The 18,359-nt window shown below is 56.0% G+C and overlaps 1 protein-coding gene across 1 annotated transcript; it reads left to right on the forward strand.

Moving 5' to 3' along the window:
* Window positions 1-3,432: 3,432 nt before the first annotated feature.
* Window positions 3,433-17,319, forward strand: LOC133764890 (aldo-keto reductase family 1 member B1). The gene is made up of 10 exons (XM_062198518.1): window positions 3,433-3,553; window positions 8,820-8,987; window positions 9,619-9,735; window positions 10,543-10,620; window positions 10,895-11,017; window positions 11,489-11,595; window positions 11,911-11,992; window positions 12,544-12,627; window positions 14,851-14,933; window positions 16,961-17,319. Exons 1-10 carry the CDS (start codon window positions 3,488-3,490, stop codon window positions 17,001-17,003), a joined length of 951 nt encoding a protein of 316 aa, XP_062054502.1. The 5' UTR covers window positions 3,433-3,487; the 3' UTR covers window positions 17,004-17,319.
* Window positions 17,320-18,359: the final 1,040 nt, after the last annotated feature.

Genomic DNA, 18,359 nt, shown 5'->3' on the forward strand with positions numbered 1-18,359 from the left:
TGCCTGAAACATCACCACGGCTCTGTAGTTGCGGGTCATTGTGGATGAGATGTCTCATGCCTGTGGAATCCCATTCAAGTCCCCATCCCACTGCACATGGACTCCGACCACCAGGACTGGCCAACAGATGGCAGGCGGAAGTGCTGACGAGTACCACTTCAAGGCCTGAGCAATGGATTGCCCACTTGAAACAGTGCTCTTTTTCTCTCCTGGGGCAAACCTGAAGACCTGGGTTGGGGTAGCATTTAGACAACATGCTGGTACCCCCACAGCCTGCGTCCTGGGTGATCAAGTAGAGCAGAACCTACTGCCAGCCTCACCTCCACCAACCTGTGTTGGACCTGCAGCTTGATGTCCAACATCATCGGCCAGCATGTGGCATGTTGAGGCACGAGTCACCCTCTTAGAGCACGGTCATCCCATCACCCCTTGGTGCTCGGATGGGGACTGGTTCCTGGATTCTGCAAGGGCACACAAATGTGCAGATGCTCAAGTTGTCTCTGTACCATGGCGTGGGATTCTCACAGAACCTGCTCGCATCCGCCCGTATATTTTCAATTGACACTAGATTACTTACAACACTTCACTCACTGCAAATGCAAGCAGTTGCTATATCGTATTGTTCAGGAGATAATGATAAGAAAAAAGTCTATATTTTAAATACACATTTTTTTTTTAAATAACATTATTGCTTCATTGTTGGTTGAATCTGCAGAGGCACAACCATGCAGTTACAGAGGGACAACTGTATACAACTCAGTGGTTTTTGGTATTTTCAGAACAGATTTTTCAGGGCTTTTGAAAAAAAGCCTGGGGTAAAGAGTTTAAGTTTTGAGGCCGGTGCTGTGGTGTAGTAGGCTAAGGCTCCACCTGCGGCACTGGCATTCCATCTGGGCACCGGTTCGTGTCCTGGCTGCTTCTCTTCTGATCCTGCTCTCTGCTATGGCCTAGGAAAGCAGCAGCAGATGGCCTAAGTGCTTAAGACCCTGTACCCATGGGGGAGACTGGGAAGAAACTCCTGGCTTCTGGCTTTGGATCAGCCCAGATCCAGCCATTGCAGCCATTTGGGGAGTGAATGGAAGATCTCTCTCTCTCTCTCTCTCTTCTTTATCATTCCCTCTGTCTGTAACTCTACCTCTCAAATAATTAAATAAAATCTTTAAAGAGAAAGTGAGAGTGAGAGTGAGAGCAAGAGATAGTTTAAGTTTTATCCTAAGGGTGTTGGATAGTCAAAAGGAGGTTGCCTTTTAATTGCATAGTGTATTAAGGAAATAATCTGACAAGTACTTTTCCTCGTTGCCTTTGGCTTCTTAACTTTTTCCAAATGTGGTATGTTGTTTTTCATACTTATCATCACATCATAACCGAATGATTTTGTTTTCTATGTTCACCTTGGCATTACTTGAAATATACTTTTCTCTGTGTTCATGTCCTCTTTATTTTTAATGACTACACCTCACTGCTTGCTATTGTTGGGCCTTTCCAGTTGTGTAGCATGTATGTGGAACTGTAAATACACATATTCACACAAACACTGGTGGGGACTGCCAGGAGACAAGTGAAGGGTTGAGGGCATGACGTTTAAGGAGGCACCAACCTGCCACTATGAAATCTTGCATCTCTGTACACATTAGCACACGCTTAGAGTACGTGTGTGTGTGAGAGAGAGACTGTGTATGTGTGCCTTCTAAATTACTTCCTTGTAAAATTCCCTTGATGAGAGATTACCGTTTCAGAGTGTAGTAAGAATCCAATTACTAGAGTGTTTCTCAGAAAGATTCCATTGATAAGATTTTTCTTCTTCAATCAAAATTTTGATGTTTGCACATGGTCATTTTACAAAGATTACAGAGGCAGTAGGGGCTGTAGGGGACTGTCAGAATAGCAGAGCCCAGTTATAGAAACAGTACTGCTGTACAAATCCCACAGATCTGACTTTCCACGTTTGCATGGCCAGCTCAGAATACTCTGTTTTTAGACCAGCAGTTGACCTTCACATTCAGTTTTTATCGAAACAACAGCATAACCTCTGACACCAAGTCCACGTGCCCTGAGAGACGACCCTTCTGGCTCCACCCACCTTGCATTCAAGGTGTGTCATTTTTACAAGAGATCGACCAACTGGATTCGGACACAGGAGGTTCTGTGTGAAGGGTAGTGAGCCATTTGCTGATTTACACAAACCAAGAGTCAGCTTTAGGCTCAAATGCAGATTAGATTATCAAGTGACAAATGGCAACAGAATTTCCCCAATAACAATAGTTTGTACAAAAGTCAAATGGAAAAATATCTGGACTATCCTGTTCTGTATAAATTTTTCCAGAGGGAGGGGGACTTTTAAAGACAGTGCTCAACGGAAAATCACCAGAATGGAGTTCAGAGAGGTCTGAGTCATTACTGGGTAGATGTGGTTCCCAATCTTGCATGGGTAGGGCAGACTGGAGGGTGATGGAGCAGAAAGAGCAATTGGGGGTGAGGTCGAGCATCATCAAGAGAGATTGTGGGAGAAAAAACAATGCAAAATTATCTTCAAGGTTCCTGGAGCAACTTCCCTGATGTCTTGGAAAGATAATGTGTTTTCCTACCTGCCAGTCAAGGCTGATCAAATTACTACTTCGTGTTACCTAATCTGAACTACCAGAAGCTAAATATTGGTGCTGTTTCTATGTCTGGAGAACTGGGCTGAGTTACTGGACCAGAAGAGTGTCACTTCCTTAGACAGAATGGAATCAGTTTCACAGAGACTGGACAGAGCCTTCAGTGTGTCCTGGATCAAGCTCACCAGGGCTTCCCACGCTGCAGGGTTGCAGGCTTGTGTTGCATGGCTTGCTGAAGGCACCTGACACGCAGGGGCACAGCTGACACCCCCCCCCCCAACACCTAGGCTGGGTGCAGGGATGGCTCCAGGAGGCTACTACACACAGTCGTGGCAAACACAGGTGGTGGTGTCTGCAAAAAGACGGCAAGCCATTTCTCCGACACGCACCTTAGTCTAAGAATAAAGTGCGCTCAACGACACCTGCGGTCCCTACGATCGACACAGACTACAGTCAGGGCATTTGGCAAATTCCCACGGAGCATCCTACTGAGGCTGGACAGCAAACGCATTCTTCCAGCCCCTTAAAGGAAACCACAACTTCTTTCCAAGTCCATTTACAGGATTCTGTTACTTTCGCTAGAGCATTCGCTAGTCCACGCCCCGCGGCAGCTGGTAAGGTCTCTCCTGCCACGTGGTGCGTAGGCCGGCGGTAGGAGAGGAAGGAATCCGGTCCCGCTAGGACCTGGCGGGAGCTCCACCCGGGCGGGGTCGCCGGGAAAGCCCCCGGGGCAACGCCCACCTCGGGGAGTGCGGCCAATCAGATGGCGCTTTCGCACACTCGCGCGCCAATCGCGGGCGCCGAGTCTGCAGCCGCACGGGCTATTTAAAGGTGCGCGCCGCGGCGCCGAAGCTACAACGGTTCTGGGCCTGGGGCTGTGACGGGCGGCCATGGCGACCCACCTGGTGCTCTACAACGGCGCTAAGATGCCGATCCTGGGGCTGGGCACCTGGAAGGTAGGTTCCGGGGGCGCGTCCTCCTCCACCCAGACCCCTGGTTCCTTCGGCGCCGCCAAGTCCGCGGGCGGGGAGGGACCCGCAGCCCGGCCCCGGGCCCGGGTCCTCCGGGTGTGGTGTGGTGGAGGTCGGGCAGGGGTCGGCCCGCGAACGGGGCCGAGGGAGGCGCGCTCCGAGCCCCGCGCCGGCCCAGTCGTCTCCGCTTGCAGACTCGGAGGTGAGCGCCGCGGGGAAGCCCGGAGGCGGCCAGGGTGGAGGACCCCGCGTCCCAGTCCCCGGCCCCCGGCCCCGCGCTGAGCCGGGCCGACCTCCGGGGTCCCGGGCCTGGGGCCCCGCGGGCATCCCTTCCCCGCATCCGCAGCGCGAACCCCAGGAGAACCGCAGGACGGGGGCGTTTTCTATGGGTTAGGGCAGATGGGGTGAGAAGCGGACACTGAACAGGACAGGAGGAGCTGGGACAGAGCTCGTGGCTTGCAAGCCGGCTTCGGGGTCGGGGATTGAACGCGGGGACTTGGAGACGGTGGTGGGAAACGGAGAAGGCAAAGTTCAGGTTGGCGCAAAAGGCGTGGACATCTATGCATAGGCTGTTTCATGTATTTTCCACGAATTTTTTGATAGCCCCGTTTATTGCATTCCATAGCTAATGGTTCTCCCGTTAAAGGAATTTTGAACAAGAGTCTGGCTGCTAAATATATACACACGCTGGGCGGGCCGTGGCCTGCCGTTAGGATGCCCGCGTCCCACATCACCTCCTGGCTCCGGCTCCCCGCGTGCAGACCCTGGGAGGCAGCAGGTGTTGGCTGAGTAGCTGGGCTCCTGCCACCCACATGGAAGACCTGGATTGAGTTCCAGCCGCCCCTGCCCTTGAGGGCTCCTGGGGAGTGAACCAGCAGATGGGGACAACTGATCGATCGATCGATCGATCGATAGAATACATTTACATACAGGGAAAGAAAAATTTAAAAGTTGAGTATAAGTGGGTTGAAATAGAGCAGATATGTGACTTGTACCCTGAAAAGAGTTGACAATGAGTACGTAATGAGGGGAACGAGAGGATGGCTTGCCTCACGTGGAGAGTGTTTCTTGGCCAAAATACGTAATTTGTATTTCCTCCGAGAGGCCCAGGGCTGGCTCTGAGGGTGTCACTGAATCAGAACCCCGATACCAGGACAAGTCCTCTGTCTTGCAGCTTGAGCCCTTGGCATGGACGTGAAAACACGCTTTCCTAGTAACAGTAAACAGTTTCTGTCGTCCTGCAGCACAGACATCTCTAACTGCTCTCAAAGTTTCACAAAGCAGTGCAGTACTTGAGCTTAGGACGGGGGATGCATTCCTGTATTTTCATTCTAGTCCAATTCCCAGGAATTATGGCCATCACTTGAGAAATTAATCTCATGATCCTTCATTTGGATCTCATTCCTCGAGGGTAAACAAGGAGCGAACGTTTGTAAAAGAGGGCGTCACACCACCTGCTCAATCACTTAGCTCCCCGAGGAGCTGCGTAGTTCAAACATCGCGAAGTCTCTACGTTTGGGTCGTTCATTCCGGCAGATAAAGTTCATCGAGAGCTGGGACAGCCTCTGCCTTGTTCACTGCCGTTTCTAGCAGTTCTCCAGGTGCCTGGGAAATAGCAGATATCCAGGTTACGTGCTGGATTAGTAGGGAGAAGGAAGGTGAGGTCTGAGATACCGGGGCGCTTCCCCAAGTTCACGGGCATGTGCGTGGTCTTGAGTGCACTTTCCCATGACCTTCCCAAGTGCCCTCCTAGGCATACGGTGCAGACGGACGCTTGCATGAGTAGGCCTGGGCTGAGAGGACACCGGTGTGTGGAGACATGGGGTGGGGTGGGGCAGTGGTGGAATAAGTGTGTAGATACGGCCTGGGGGTCGATTCCTTTAATGACTTAGCACCTTCTCCCGTGTATGTGTATGTACTCCTTCATAGATGTCCGACCAGCACTGTGGTCATTTGCTTGTCACTGTGACAACCGGAAGAGGCCGCCTGTGGGTGTGGCTCCTTGTCCTGGATTTTTCCATGTCCTGGTGGCCGTGCTGTGCCCTGCAGGGCCACGGACCCCTGTCCCTCTTCAGCGGTCAGGGTTTCAGGCAGTAGGGAGACCCTCTCTAGCCCTGGCCCTTTGTGCCTTAGGCGGAGTTTCTTCCTGGCAGATCTGCCATGACCCCAGTGCACCGTAACCAAGCCTGTAGCATGGCAACGCCAGGAAGCCTTGCACACAGAGAGGAGCTGAAGCCTGCCAGTGCCCTGTTGCACACGATGCTTGTACCCTAGCTGGAGAACCATGGGTAGTGTGTGGTCACTGTAATTCTCCCAAGGACACCAGAAGCGCGCCTAGGACTGGAGGTAGAGTAGTGCTTCTCAATGTTTCTCCATCACCAGCCCACACCTCTCTCAAAGCCTTCGGAGACATTTTCCCCCTAACTGCCCAGCCCCAGTAGGATTCTGACTTTCCAGATAAGACAGTATATTTATATCCTGTAACCCTTAAGAGAGGGCCTCGAGCTGTTCTTTAAGCTAAAAGTTTTGTTGCTTTCCCCCTAAGAGCCAGCGTTCTGCCTCTTTGGGAGTGATGGCACTCACTCCCTTGAGAACACAGGAGACAGCAGACACTGTGCCAAGAAAGCCTTCCTGCCACTTTCCCCAGGAGGGGCCTGAGCTCCTGGGGTGTTGGCGCTAACATAGGAGCTTGGTTTACCGTCCACCTGCCCATGGAGGATCAGTCCTGGTCCAACTACATCTCAACCAACCAGAGACATCGGTGTCTTGAATTAAGGGCAGTTGAACTGACACAGAACGGGAGGAAGTGAAACTCGCTTTTATTGGTTGGTTTGTGTTTGCTGCCAAACTTGATTATGAACTCTGATATAAAAGACTAGCCAGACTAACCTTGATTTCAGCACAATAAGGTAGCAGACGGGATTGTTCTGTGATCTTGTGTCATTTGAAATTGTAGTTTGCATTACTGTGCTCTGAAATGCATTAGGACATAAAGCCAAACGAGCTGGGCAAATCTGCCTCAGTGAAAAGCACACTGTGTTGACGTGGACAGTGTGTGAAAGGTAGTGCCCTGGAACTTTTCTGGGTTTTCCCCCCCAGCCTATTCTGCTAGAGTCTTGTGGGTATGACAAATGTTTTTTAAAAAAATATTTATTTATTTGAAAGTCAGAAAGAGAGATTTTCTATCTGCTAGTTCACTCCTCAAATGGCTGCAACAGTCAGGTCTGGGCCCGGCTGAAGCCTGGAGCCAGCAACTCCGTCTGGGTCTCCCACTGGGTGGCCAGGGCCCAAGGACTTGGGCCATCCTCCGTGGCTTTCCCAGGTGCATTAGCAGGGAGCTGGATAGAGTCGGAGCAGCCAGGACTCCGGTCTGGGATGCTGGCATTGCATGCCACAGCTTAACCACTGCACCACAACGCCAGGACCGTAGCCGATCTAAAGCCTTGTTTCTGCAATATCTCCAGGGTATAGCCCTGTCCCACGAAATGTCAGGGGACAGCAGCTTCTTTGTGACCTCTCAAGTCATTCTGTAAAAACGCCATACAATCCTTTTTTGTTTTGTTTTGCGCCCGTTGTTCAGCAACCTTGACTATCCTGTCTCCACTCTTATGGCTAAGAAACTGCAAAACTAAATCTTAAGCAGACGGAAAAAAAAAAAAAAAAAGTGTGTTTAGGATGTGGACTCACTGACCTTTCGGATGGGAGCCGCCGAGTTCGGGTCCCCAGGGTCCAGTATTCCGTGTTTCTCGACTCCAGCTCCCTCCAGCAGCTCCAGACTCGTGTTCTTCAGGCAGGATGGTGCCAGGAGGAAGTTTCTGGTAGTAATTCAACCCCCCATCCAGGATAAATCCCGCGCCTGGCTCTGGGCCTGTTCCTGCGACAGGAGGGGTGTGGCTAGGCCAGACCTCGGGATGCGCTCACCCTTGTGTCTGGGACTAGGGGCTGCAAGGCGCTGGCAGGCCCAGTAGCAGGCGTGCAGGAGCAGCTGCTCAGAGAACAAGTGGCTGCCATGCAGCCTGAAGGAAGTTCTGTGTGTGCTGGGCACACTGCTCCAACCCCAGGCCTGGGCCAGTGGCTTTTCTCTCTCTGGGGCAAGGGTATGCTCACTGTCTCTGCTCACATCAGCCGTGGCTGTGCCTGGGATGCCACAGATAGGTGTTCCTTCAATCTCAAAGCAGGGAGAGGCTCCAGGTGCAGCTTCTTAGCTCCTCTGAGGCTACAGGAGGCTGCCAGATCATCTGAAGCTCTCAACTCACAGGGGATGTCAGCATACCCGCTGCCCCGGTGCCTCCATGGTGGTGGTGGTGGTGGGGGACAAGCTCAGCAGCTGCCGGGCGCTGGTGATGGACTTGGTCCCCGGGTCTGTGTCCCTCCCCCAGCCTGTCCGACACAGCAGCTGCTGTGAAAGCAGCCGACGGGTCGGCAGCTGCTGATGGCCCTGGGGAGTTTTCCTTTCCATTTGTTTCTAGCCCAGCTCTCCAAAGGAATGCGCTCTGTCCTCCCCACAGTCGGCTGCGCACGTACTGTGGTCAGCTCTCTGAGCGGCAGCCGCCAGGAGGTGGGCCCCTGGTCTGTCTGGGAGCTGCTAGGCTCAGTGGCTGGGCAGCCGTCCTCCCCTCCCCCGCCGCCCTGGCCCCAGCAGCCACACCTCCTGCACCTGTTCTGGTCACTCAGAGACCGCGAGGTCGGACGCCTCTGCAGTCCCTGCGCTGCCCCAGCCCCAGCCGCCCGGCAACCCGGGACTCCCATCCCCGGCTCCCTTCAGCCCCTTCCCGTCTGCTGGTATCTCTGAAGGGGCCATCTCGTCTCCACCTCACACACAGGCCCCATGCGGCGGGATCTGACGCCCAGGCCTGTGCTGAGAATCACTGGTGCGCTCGGCTTCCTGATCATCTCCCAGAGCCGCTTAACGACCAGGGATTGCCAGTATCAGAGGCCGTGCGCGCCAGGGGGACGCGGAGGGCAGGTGTTCGCTGCTGAACCCGGGACCTGGCTGGGAGCCGGCGCCTGTAGCGTAGCGATTTCCGACATGCGGTGAGCTCCCAGGAGCCCACGGTTTCCTGTCTGTCACAGGGGCTCCGTCCCAGGGTGGCTGTCAGCCGGCAGGTGTGAAGCAGCGAGGAAATGAGGTGGCTTCAGGACACCTCCTCACAGTGACCTGTGCTGCTAGTGCGGAGAGCGCAGCGTGGCCCCCACCCCGGCCCTGGCCCCGCCTGCAGCAACGCCTGTCACTTTACGTTCCTTCTTTCAGTCACCACCGGGCCAGGTGACCGAGGCCGTGAAGACAGCCATTGACCTCGGGTACCGCCACATCGACTGTGCCCACGTGTACCAGAACGAGAACGAGGTCGGGGTGGCCCTGCAGGAGAAGCTCAAGGAGCAGGTGGTGAAGCGCGAGGAGCTCTTCATCGTCAGCAAGGTACCGCTCTCCCGGGGCAGCGTCCGCGCAGAGCCTGGCCGCACTCTTAACACAGCTCGGCTCACCGGGGCGGTGACTCGTGGGACTCGGGGCTGGGGAGGGCCCTAGAGCTTGCCTGCCTGGCTCTGTTGGGTAGCTACTGCACCAGGACCTGTGGGTGACAGCCCCGTGCTGCTGAGGCTGTCCCCGTGCTGCTCCCCCTTTCCAGGACAGACCCCGGTTCCTACCTACGGACTGACTCTCCACTGCTGCCAGGTTTTTACCTGGAGGCTGTTGGTGTGCAAGGGATACTGGGCAGGAAGGGGAGGCTGGCTCTGCAGAGACCAGCCTGCTGGGAAAACCGCCCTAAGAACTTAGACTTAGCACGGGGCCGGTGGGGAGGCGGCCTGGCTGGCTGCCCTGTGCATGTGTTGTATGCCTTCTCTCTGGTCCTCGTGGGAAGGTCCCTTGACCAGGTCATCATACGTCCCCTGAGACAGCTGGGATCCACGGTATCCAATGGAAATTGCCTCACAGCCATTCATAGCCACTCCGGGAGACGGGTGGGCTATAGGGAGGGGAGAGCGAGTCCTGTCCCGGCCAGGAGTGTCCTTCACGTGGGTTGTGAGACCTGCTCTCTTGCTGGCTTCAGCTGTGGTGCACGTCCCATGACAAGAGCCTGGTAAAAGGTGCCTGCCAGAAGACACTGAATGACCTGAAGTTGGACTACCTGGACCTCTACCTTATCCACTGGCCGACGGGCTTTAAGGTATGGAGCGCAGTGCTCAGACCAGCTCCCCGTGGCCCCCGTGTACCTTGTGGTGTTTTGGCCTCCCTCATCGGCAGGTCATGTGTGCACAGACTGTGCCCCTACTGCTCAGGGTGAGGCCCACGGACCAGCAGCAATGGCATCAGCTGGGAGCTTGTTAGAAATCACAGTTCAGACCCCACCGAGCCGTCCAAATCCCAGCCCTTCCTGACAGCAAACAGCTGCTATCCCCATGACCACAAAGGACAATCAGTGCTTGCCCTTCCCTGCCCAGGCCTGGCACACAGGTGCACCTGTGCTCACACAGACCCCGCAGTACGCGTGTGTGTCCTGCGTTGCCCGCACACCCCACCCAGTGGAAACGTCCACAGCCCGGTTCTCTGCTCAGGAAGGACCCTAGAGTGACCGACTCCTTCCCCTTCTTCCTACGGCCGGCCCAGCTTTCTGCTTTGCCGGCCATGTTCAAAGTACCTGGGTCCTATCTTGTGGCTCTATGCTGCTGCACCGTGGCCCGTTGGGGTCTGAGTGCACTTGGCTTTCATCCTTTGTTTTTCATGAGTTAGTGAGGCTTGGCAAGGTAGTACTTTTATAAGCCAGGGACCCCGCCAGGGCTTGGGCCCCGTGGGTCCGCTCTGGGCTCCTTCCCCTCCCCAACACTGCGGCCCATGCTGGGGTTAGTCTGTGTGATCGAGGCCTGGCCGCACCTCCGCCCAGCGGGCTCAGCTTGACCTCAGGACATCAGGGCTCGTCTGCCCGGTTCCTGCAAAGGGCTGCTGTTCACTGTTTTGTTTCTGCCTGTAACCACAGCACGGCAGTGAGTATTTCCCCCTGGATACGGCAGGCAACGTGATTCCCAGCGACACTGACTTTCTGGACACGTGGGAGGTAAGACCCTGGCAGGCGGGTTGTGTGCCCTTCCTTGCTGGTTGCCTGTCCCTGGGAGGGCACAGGTGTGAGCGGGTCTGCCTGGCCTCCCTGTTTTCAGTCCTATCCTGTCGCTGCTCTTGCTCTTCTTGTCTCATTAAGCAAACCCCTGCCTCTGGAAAGTGCGCTTTGCTGATAAGGAAGGCAGGACCCGTGGAAGCGACTGGTGTGGAGGGTGCTCTGACCCTCCTTTGGGGCTCACTGCCGCAGCAGACAGACCCTCTCTTCTCCTTAGGCCATGGAGGGGCTGGTGGACGAAGGGCTCGTGAAGTCTATCGGCGTCTCCAATTTCAACCATCTGCAGATCGAGCGGATCTTAAACAAGCCGGGCTTAAAATACAAGCCGGCAGTTAACCAGGTAAGCCTCCCCTGGGGAGGCTGCTCCCTCATGTCCCCCGCCCCCAGAGAGTGGCCGGGAGCGGCTCCTGGGCTTCGGCAGTGTCCTGAGTTCTGACCCGGCGTGTCACCGCATGGGAGAGTGGGAACTCGCAGAGACGGGGTTTGAGCCTGGCCTGTGCTGACCCAGGGTTCTGACGATGAGCAGTGCACAGCCAAAGATCCCCCAGCCTGTGACGGTTGAAAAATGACCAAAGCCAGGAAATGCCCTTGGGGCCTGAGGCCATAGAACATTGGTAATGAGATTATTGTTCTCTTGTCCAGCACACTAGCTGGGAAATGTATAAAGTTGTTACAGCTTATCTGGGACTTCAGACTTTTGTTAGGCAGGGTTGCTGGGTGGGGAGGGGCGGGACTCAGCATGAGGAAGCTGCCTGTGTCACACAACTTAGACCCGCGGTGCCATCATCAGCCCCTGCTGTTTCGTTTGCAGATCGAGTGCCACCCGTACCTAACTCAGGAGAAATTAATCCAGTACTGCCACTCCAAAGGCATCGTGGTCACTGCCTACAGTCCTCTCGGCTCTCCCGACAGGCCCTGGTGAGCGTCCCTGGGGCCATGTTCTCTTGTCACTCAGTAAAATCAGAAAAGGAAAACTTAGCGTTGAGGAAGATGTCTCTGGGTTGCATCTACAGACCTTCTGTGGAGCCTCTTGGGTTTCCTGGGAGGGCTGGGTCTCTTACAGCAAGATGCCTGCTCTTTTTTCCAAAGGGCTGGGCGTTTATAGTCCAGCCGTAGGCCCGGAGGAGACTGGCAGGCTGTCCTGAAGCCGATGGGCACGCCGGGGTGAGGGCTGCTGGCTGCCCGCAGCGGTGGCCATGACCGTTGTGGACTTGAACCGTCTCTCTGCTCCAGGGCCAAGCCCGAGGACCCTTCCCTCCTGGAAGACCCCAGGATCAAGGCGATCGCAGACAAGCACAAAAAAACCACCGCCCAGGTACAGCCACCTCCAGGTGCTTGTGAGCCTGCCTGGAGCCCCCACATTCTTGGTGGTGCCCGTCATTCTGTCCGGCCCTCCCTGGAAGTGTGCTTTGGAGTCCTGGGGTGTGCACGGGGAAGGGCACAGGTTAGGACTTGAGAAGATTCTGCCATGCGGTCTTAGAGACGTAGCACCTGCCCTGCAGGCTGCCACGGGAGTCAGCATTTGTTAATTTACGTGGAAGCCCATCTCTGGGAAAACATGAGAGAGCCCTCCTTTTCAGCTGCGTGAAACGTGGCAGGATGAGCTCCGGCGTGAGCAGTCTCATTGTGGTCTCATGACTACAGGCACAGTGGCTAAGAGCAGGACTCGGACTCAGAGCCGGACCTGCAGGTGCCCCCCCCCCCCCATGGATGGGTGTGGCCAGGACATCTCTGAGTGCCGCTGTTCTCTCCTGTGCAGTTCTGGCGTGCCCCTCTCTTTCGGGTTCTGTGTGTGCGCTGTTGAGAGAGGTGACCAAGCAGTGTGCCTGCTGCATGTCCACACTCGGCACCTCCCTGCGTCCACAGGTTCTGATCCGGTTCCCCATACAGAGGAACCTGGTGGTGATTCCCAAGTCCGTGACGCCGGCACGCATTGCTGAGAACTTCCAGGTGAGATCCGCTGGCTGGCCCTTTCCTTCCGCAGTGGGCTAGGCAGGGGAGACTCCACAAGGCCTCTTGTCCCGTCCCTGTCCCTCCTGCCCCCATTGTGTCCTCTCTCTGACCAGTAAGCTGACCTTGGTAAGCCGGAGTGAGCGAGCCATGGACTTGAGGCAGTGACTCCTCCGTGGGTCCCCTGGGCTGGCCGGCTGGTGCCTCAGCAGCCCCACGCTGACGTGCAGCTTGTCCGGGCTTTTCGCCGACACCACGCACTTGCTTGAGAAACTGGTGCTCTTGAGCAGCACTGTTGTACCCTGCAGCTCCAGGGGTGCTCGCAGGGTGGCCTTAAGCGAGGCACTTAACTGCCCTGTGCCTCGGTTTCCCCAGCTGTACAGCAGTCCTGTTTCGAGTGTTGGGCAGGCTGCATAAGACAGCACGCAGAGTGCTTCAGACGGCTCTTGGTACCTTCGTAAGTGTTCAGGAAACACTGCTGTGCCGATGACAAGCCCAGGGTCTGCAAAGGCCCCCCAGGCCCCCCCCAGGGAGCCTGGACATCCTGGACAGGGCACCGGTAAGGTGCTGTGGGCATGCAGGGTGGCCTGGAGAGCTGCTCATTTGCCAGCCGTGACCTCCCTCCCCCACCCACCTCTGGCACCGATGGGAGGGGCTGAGCCGGAGCCAGGATTCTCCAGCCTCTGGCCTTACTGAGCACTGCCGTGGCACTCCGCACCTAAAATCGAGTCCAGAGCACGGCACAGCTGTGGGCAGGGGGCTCTTTGGGAGGCAGCTCCACAGGGTCTTCCTGCCAGCTGTAGTGTGGGTTCACCAGGGCCCTGCTGCCACAGCAAACAGCTAAGTCTGCGGGTGCCACTGGCCACAGCCTATGGCCCTGATAGCCGGCACTGTCACGCCCAAGACGGGGCAAGGTGGGCCCTGGGGAGGGGCCCTGGGGAGAGGAGAGGAGCTGTCGAGTCAGACGGTTTGCTTCTTAGGTGTGGATGTTTTGACTGTTCCAGGTGGAGTGGCAGAGCGGTGGTCACCGTGGGAAAGGCCTGCTGTTCCGGAGTAGGGCTTTTTGTTCATGTTTTGAGGCGTTAACATAAAAAATGTAAATGGATAATCTCAAAACGCTAACCTAGTCATTTTTGGATCTTACTGTACGGTCGTTCACATTTCCCACAGTTGGAACCACAAAGCGTGTGGCAGGCTGTTTCAGCACACTCTGGGATCTGAGCCGGGCTGTGCTTGGCTCTGGGCCTGGGTCTTGCCCTGTGCTGCCGCTGCCGGCCTGCCTACCGGCCCCCAGGCACACCGCACTCCCCCGTGTGGGCTGTGCTTCTGTGAGCAGCTCTCTCCTCCCAGCTCGCTTCTCTTGCCCTCTCTGTCAAAACTGGGTGCATCTTTTTATTATTATTATTATTATTATTATTGACTGGTTGATTGGTTTGAAAGGCAGAGTTAGAGAGAGGGGGAAGAGCAGACATAGAGATCTTCCACCTGCTGGTTCACTCCCCAAAATAGCTACAATGGCCGGAGCTGGGCCAGGCTGAAGCCAGAAGCCAGGAGCTTCATCCAGGTCTCCTATGTAGGTGCAGGGGCACAAGTCCCTGAGCCATCTGCTGCTGCTTTCCAAGCGCATTAGCAGGGAGCTGGATCGGAAGCAGAATAGGCGTGACTTAACCCAGCATCTGCTGCCTATATGGGAGGCTGGCATCGCAGGTAGTGGCTTAACGCCCTATGTCCCTGTATTTGTCGTCTTAAGAAGCCCACCTCGAACACCATCTCCTCTGGCCATGTCCTTCAGTTCCCCGGCTGGGGTCCATCATTCCCGATGCCTCTGACTCCCTGGGTGCCTTGTTTCCTGTCTGGTGTGGTGTGCGACTGACTCGCTGTTCTTGCGTTGAAGCTGTTGTATCTCTGACCTTGGCTCCGTTGTACATGATGACAAGGACGCATCTTGCCCATCATGAAGTGGGAGTGTGCCGGGTGCTGGTGGGATGATGAACTGGATAGAAGGTAGCACTGCGTGGAGGTTTGGGAAGGCAGGTGCTGCCTGCATTGTTCCAGGTGGCGCCCAGCTGGCCCGGGCTCATTCTAGACGAGCACTGTCACTCACTGTGTCTGAGGCCAACCCTCCCCTCCCCCCCAGTGCACCAGAGGGTGACTCATCAGGCCTGCGCGGTGCTCTTTGGTTTTATTTTCATGGACAGAGCTTACTAGATTTTTTTTTATTAGGTCTTTGACTTTGAACTGAGCAGCGAGGATATGACTACCTTACTGAGCTACAACAGGAACTGGAGGGTCTGTGCCCTGGTGAGGTGAGTGTCCCGTGTGATGCTCGGGTCCCTGACGGGGCTGCAGAACCGTGCTGTGACCCTCGATGGCCAGGCCCTCCTGTCACAGCTGTTCTTCCTCAGTGTGTTTCACCTTGCTCTCGTCCGCGTGCAGCAGGAGACGGGGGAACCCTATCAGCAGACCTGCACTGGGTCGCGGGGAAACCACCAGGAGATCCGTCCTGGCCTCCTATCCCCTCCCCCAGGGGCACTGTTGGCCCAACCTGAACTGCTACATATTTTGGCATTTAGCATTCAAATCTGGCTCACCTGACACCGATGACCCCTGACCCCGTATGTCCCTGCCCTATCTCCCTAGAATTTCTACGTGACTCTTTGTCTTAATGGTCCTCGTGAAAGTGATTTTATGGGAAGACTGTGTGCTGGAGTTTGGGACAGTCCCGGCTCTGACAGTGATAAGCCAGCTGGCAGAGTCCCTGAGCCCCTCCCCTGCGTACCCATGATTCCTTATTTCTCTCTGAGGGGTGTGGAATTGGAGAGGTAGCTAGTCAGGCTTTTGTGATGGACGGTAACTAATACAGTTGACAGTTCTCTTGCCTTCAAGAAGCAACTTCCCACTTCGCAACTTCTCTCTCCTCTCTCCCTCCCTCTACCGCTCCCTCCCTCCTGTCTGAGCTGTCCTGTTCTCTGTCTCCTTTATGGGAACATTCCCCAGGGGCAGGGAGCGGCTGCCCTTCTCTGCCCAGTCTGTTTGCACTCTCCCTCCTGTTTGGGTTCCCAGTTTGCACCTCTGGCAGCCTTGGCCTCCGCCCAAGTTTGTGTCCTGGCCCGAGGATAGCTGCTGGGCTTCGGTGTAAGCACAGCCGGCAGGGTCCATGGCAGACCACAGACAGAGCCGTCGCCGGCGTCTCAGCCGGGGCCCCTGACGTCCCTGTGCTTGTTAATGGTGTTAACCTTTAGATGATAAAAAAATCAGTTTGGGATCTGGTGGATAAGGGAGAGAGAAGCAGATCAACCAGATTCCATCCGTCCTTTGAGAACCTGTCCGTCTGTTCTTTCATTCCTCCCCCCCCCCCCCCCCACTGTTTCTTCTGAAGCCGGGTGGGGTGGCGAGGCTGATATACAATCGGTCCCTTTGCATTTCGGCTCCTCCCACCCTCCAGTGCTGTTCTAGAAAAGCTGTCAGGTTACCCTGTGCAGCAGTCAGGCTGAGAAGGGGGTGGATTAGGGGTTGGCACGGGGAGGAAGAGGCTTGCTCTGATACTCCCAGGTCTCCTAACGAAGATTTTCTAGCCACATGTGTGCCAGCCCTTTTTTTTCTACCTGTTGCTATACTGAGCTTGTGTTGCTGATGCCAGTGTTGTATTCCTCAGATACGCCAGAAAGACAGGCAGGCAGGGGGTCTTTGAGTGTCTGTGAATAGCTAAGAGCAGAGCACTCCAAGCAAGGCTCCCCAGGGCCTCTCACCCTGCCTGGCCAGTCTTCCCAGCGTTCTTGCCACGACTTGCCCCGTGCAAGCCACGGGCCCCGCCGATGGTCAGCCTTGGCAAACGTTCCTGCACCCTCCCACTCGTGTCCCCTCCTGCGTTTCCTGTAGCAGTCCCCGGCTGTTGTATTGGGCGCTGTCACTCCCGCTGAAACCAGGAGGCATCTGGAAGTGGCGCTGCCCTCTCTCTCCGTGTCCCGGAGCACCTGCTGTTCCACTTATCCTTTGGGACTCAGTCACACAGAGCTCAAGTACCGTCTGCTCTGTCCACCTTCTTGCTGCCCAAGACAGTACGAGGTCCCTGAGTCCCTTCTCCTGGGGAGGGGCTTGGCACCCCGCATGCCCCAGATGCAGTGCTGGGCACCCTGGGGAGCAGTGGCCATCACACGGGTGCTGCTGTGGCCTGAAGACTCCTAACCAGCTCATCGCCTCCGAGGCGCCCTTTCTGCCTGTGACGAGACGCCATTTCTGTGTGGGGGTCGCCCGAGACGCCATTCCTGTGTGGGTTCGCTCGTTACAGCCCAGATCTCTCTGAGAGCAAGTCTGCCCTCTTTTCCCCTGACAGCTGTGCCTCCCACAAGGATTACCCCTTCCACGCCGAGTTCTGAAGCTGCGGATGCCTGCTCTTGCCCACGTCACGTGTGCCTGCTTTCCCCGCCTGACATGTCCCCGGCGCAGCCCAGCCAGCCGGGGCCTGCTCGCTGGGATTTGGGAGTGAGCAGCACCATCAGTAGGTTAGACGTCGCTGCCAGTGTTTTCTTGGCCTTTCTTCTCGCCCAGCTGGGAAAAGTACAATTCTTCTGACCCAGGAGAAGCAAAATCTCCGAAGTCAAAGTAGTGCCACTAACAGTTGAGTTTTGCCTGCTTAGAACTGTAATCCCTTCAGCCAGACTTACTTTGCCTCAAATAAAAAGTGCTTTTGTGAGCCTGAAGCTGCTCCATCCTGTTTTGGTGTTTGAAGCAATAAACCACCTTCTCTCCCACCCCCAACCTTCATTCCTGGATACCCACGGCAGGCCAGTCCCCTCAGCCGGGGACCCCTCACCCCAGCACTTACCCACTCAGCTCTGCGCCAGCGGCAGTCACCTGGGGAGCTTGCCGTGCTGCCGGCGTCTGGCCCTGGCCCCTGGAGTCTGATCAGATCTGTCTGGGCTGCGGCCAAGGGCGTCCTGAAGCGCAGCCATGGCTGAGACCCAAGCCGAGACGGTCTTCCATTTTCAGTTCCACAGATGACTTGGCTGGTCCCCCTTCCCGCGACGGCCAAAGCCCAGGTCAACCACGCAGCGGGACGTGAGAAAGTGCTTCCCGGAAGCCCGCTGTCTAGAGAGAGGGGAGGAAACAAAGGACGCAAGGTCTCAGTAGGGTCTTGGAAGTAAGGGCTTTGCATTGCTGACGCTCTTGCTTGTTTCCACTGCCAGCATTCCCACATGCAGAACTACACCTGCCGGGAAAAGGGGTGGGGTGGAAAGGTGTTACCCTGAAGCCTCACCAAGTCAGGTTGCTTTGTTGCCACAGAAACTGCAGGCTCTTCCTGTCCAAGGTGCAGCCTGGGAGGTGTGGTTAATCCAGCAGGGATGGCTGGGCTCCAGTGGTGCAAGAGAACCCCAAGTTCCTGAACAGCTAGGATTGTGCCTCACGGGAGACCCCGAGTCCCACCTGCACAGGCCACCCCTCCCACCCTGGAGCTTCGGTCCTGTGCCCTCTCCTGCCACGCAGAGCCCGCCACCGTGGTCCACTTTCCCTGCATGAGCAGGCAGCTATCACATGGCCCTCAGCAAGCTGTCAGCCTGTGAAGTCACCCTCCAAGGCACCAGGACCAGACAGCTATCAGTTCTGGCACAGCGTCTGACCCAGTTGCCCCCTCTGTCACTGTGGGTAGGTAGAGGCAGCTTACGCACTCTGAAAAGCCGCTGCAGCCATCACTAGTTGTTAAGTCAGTTACCTGCTTCCTAGAGCCCATCAAG

This window comes from Lepus europaeus, chromosome 1 (assembly GCF_033115175.1).
Source record: "Lepus europaeus isolate LE1 chromosome 1, mLepTim1.pri, whole genome shotgun sequence".
In the NCBI taxonomy this organism is placed as follows: Eukaryota; Metazoa; Chordata; class Mammalia; order Lagomorpha; family Leporidae; genus Lepus; species Lepus europaeus.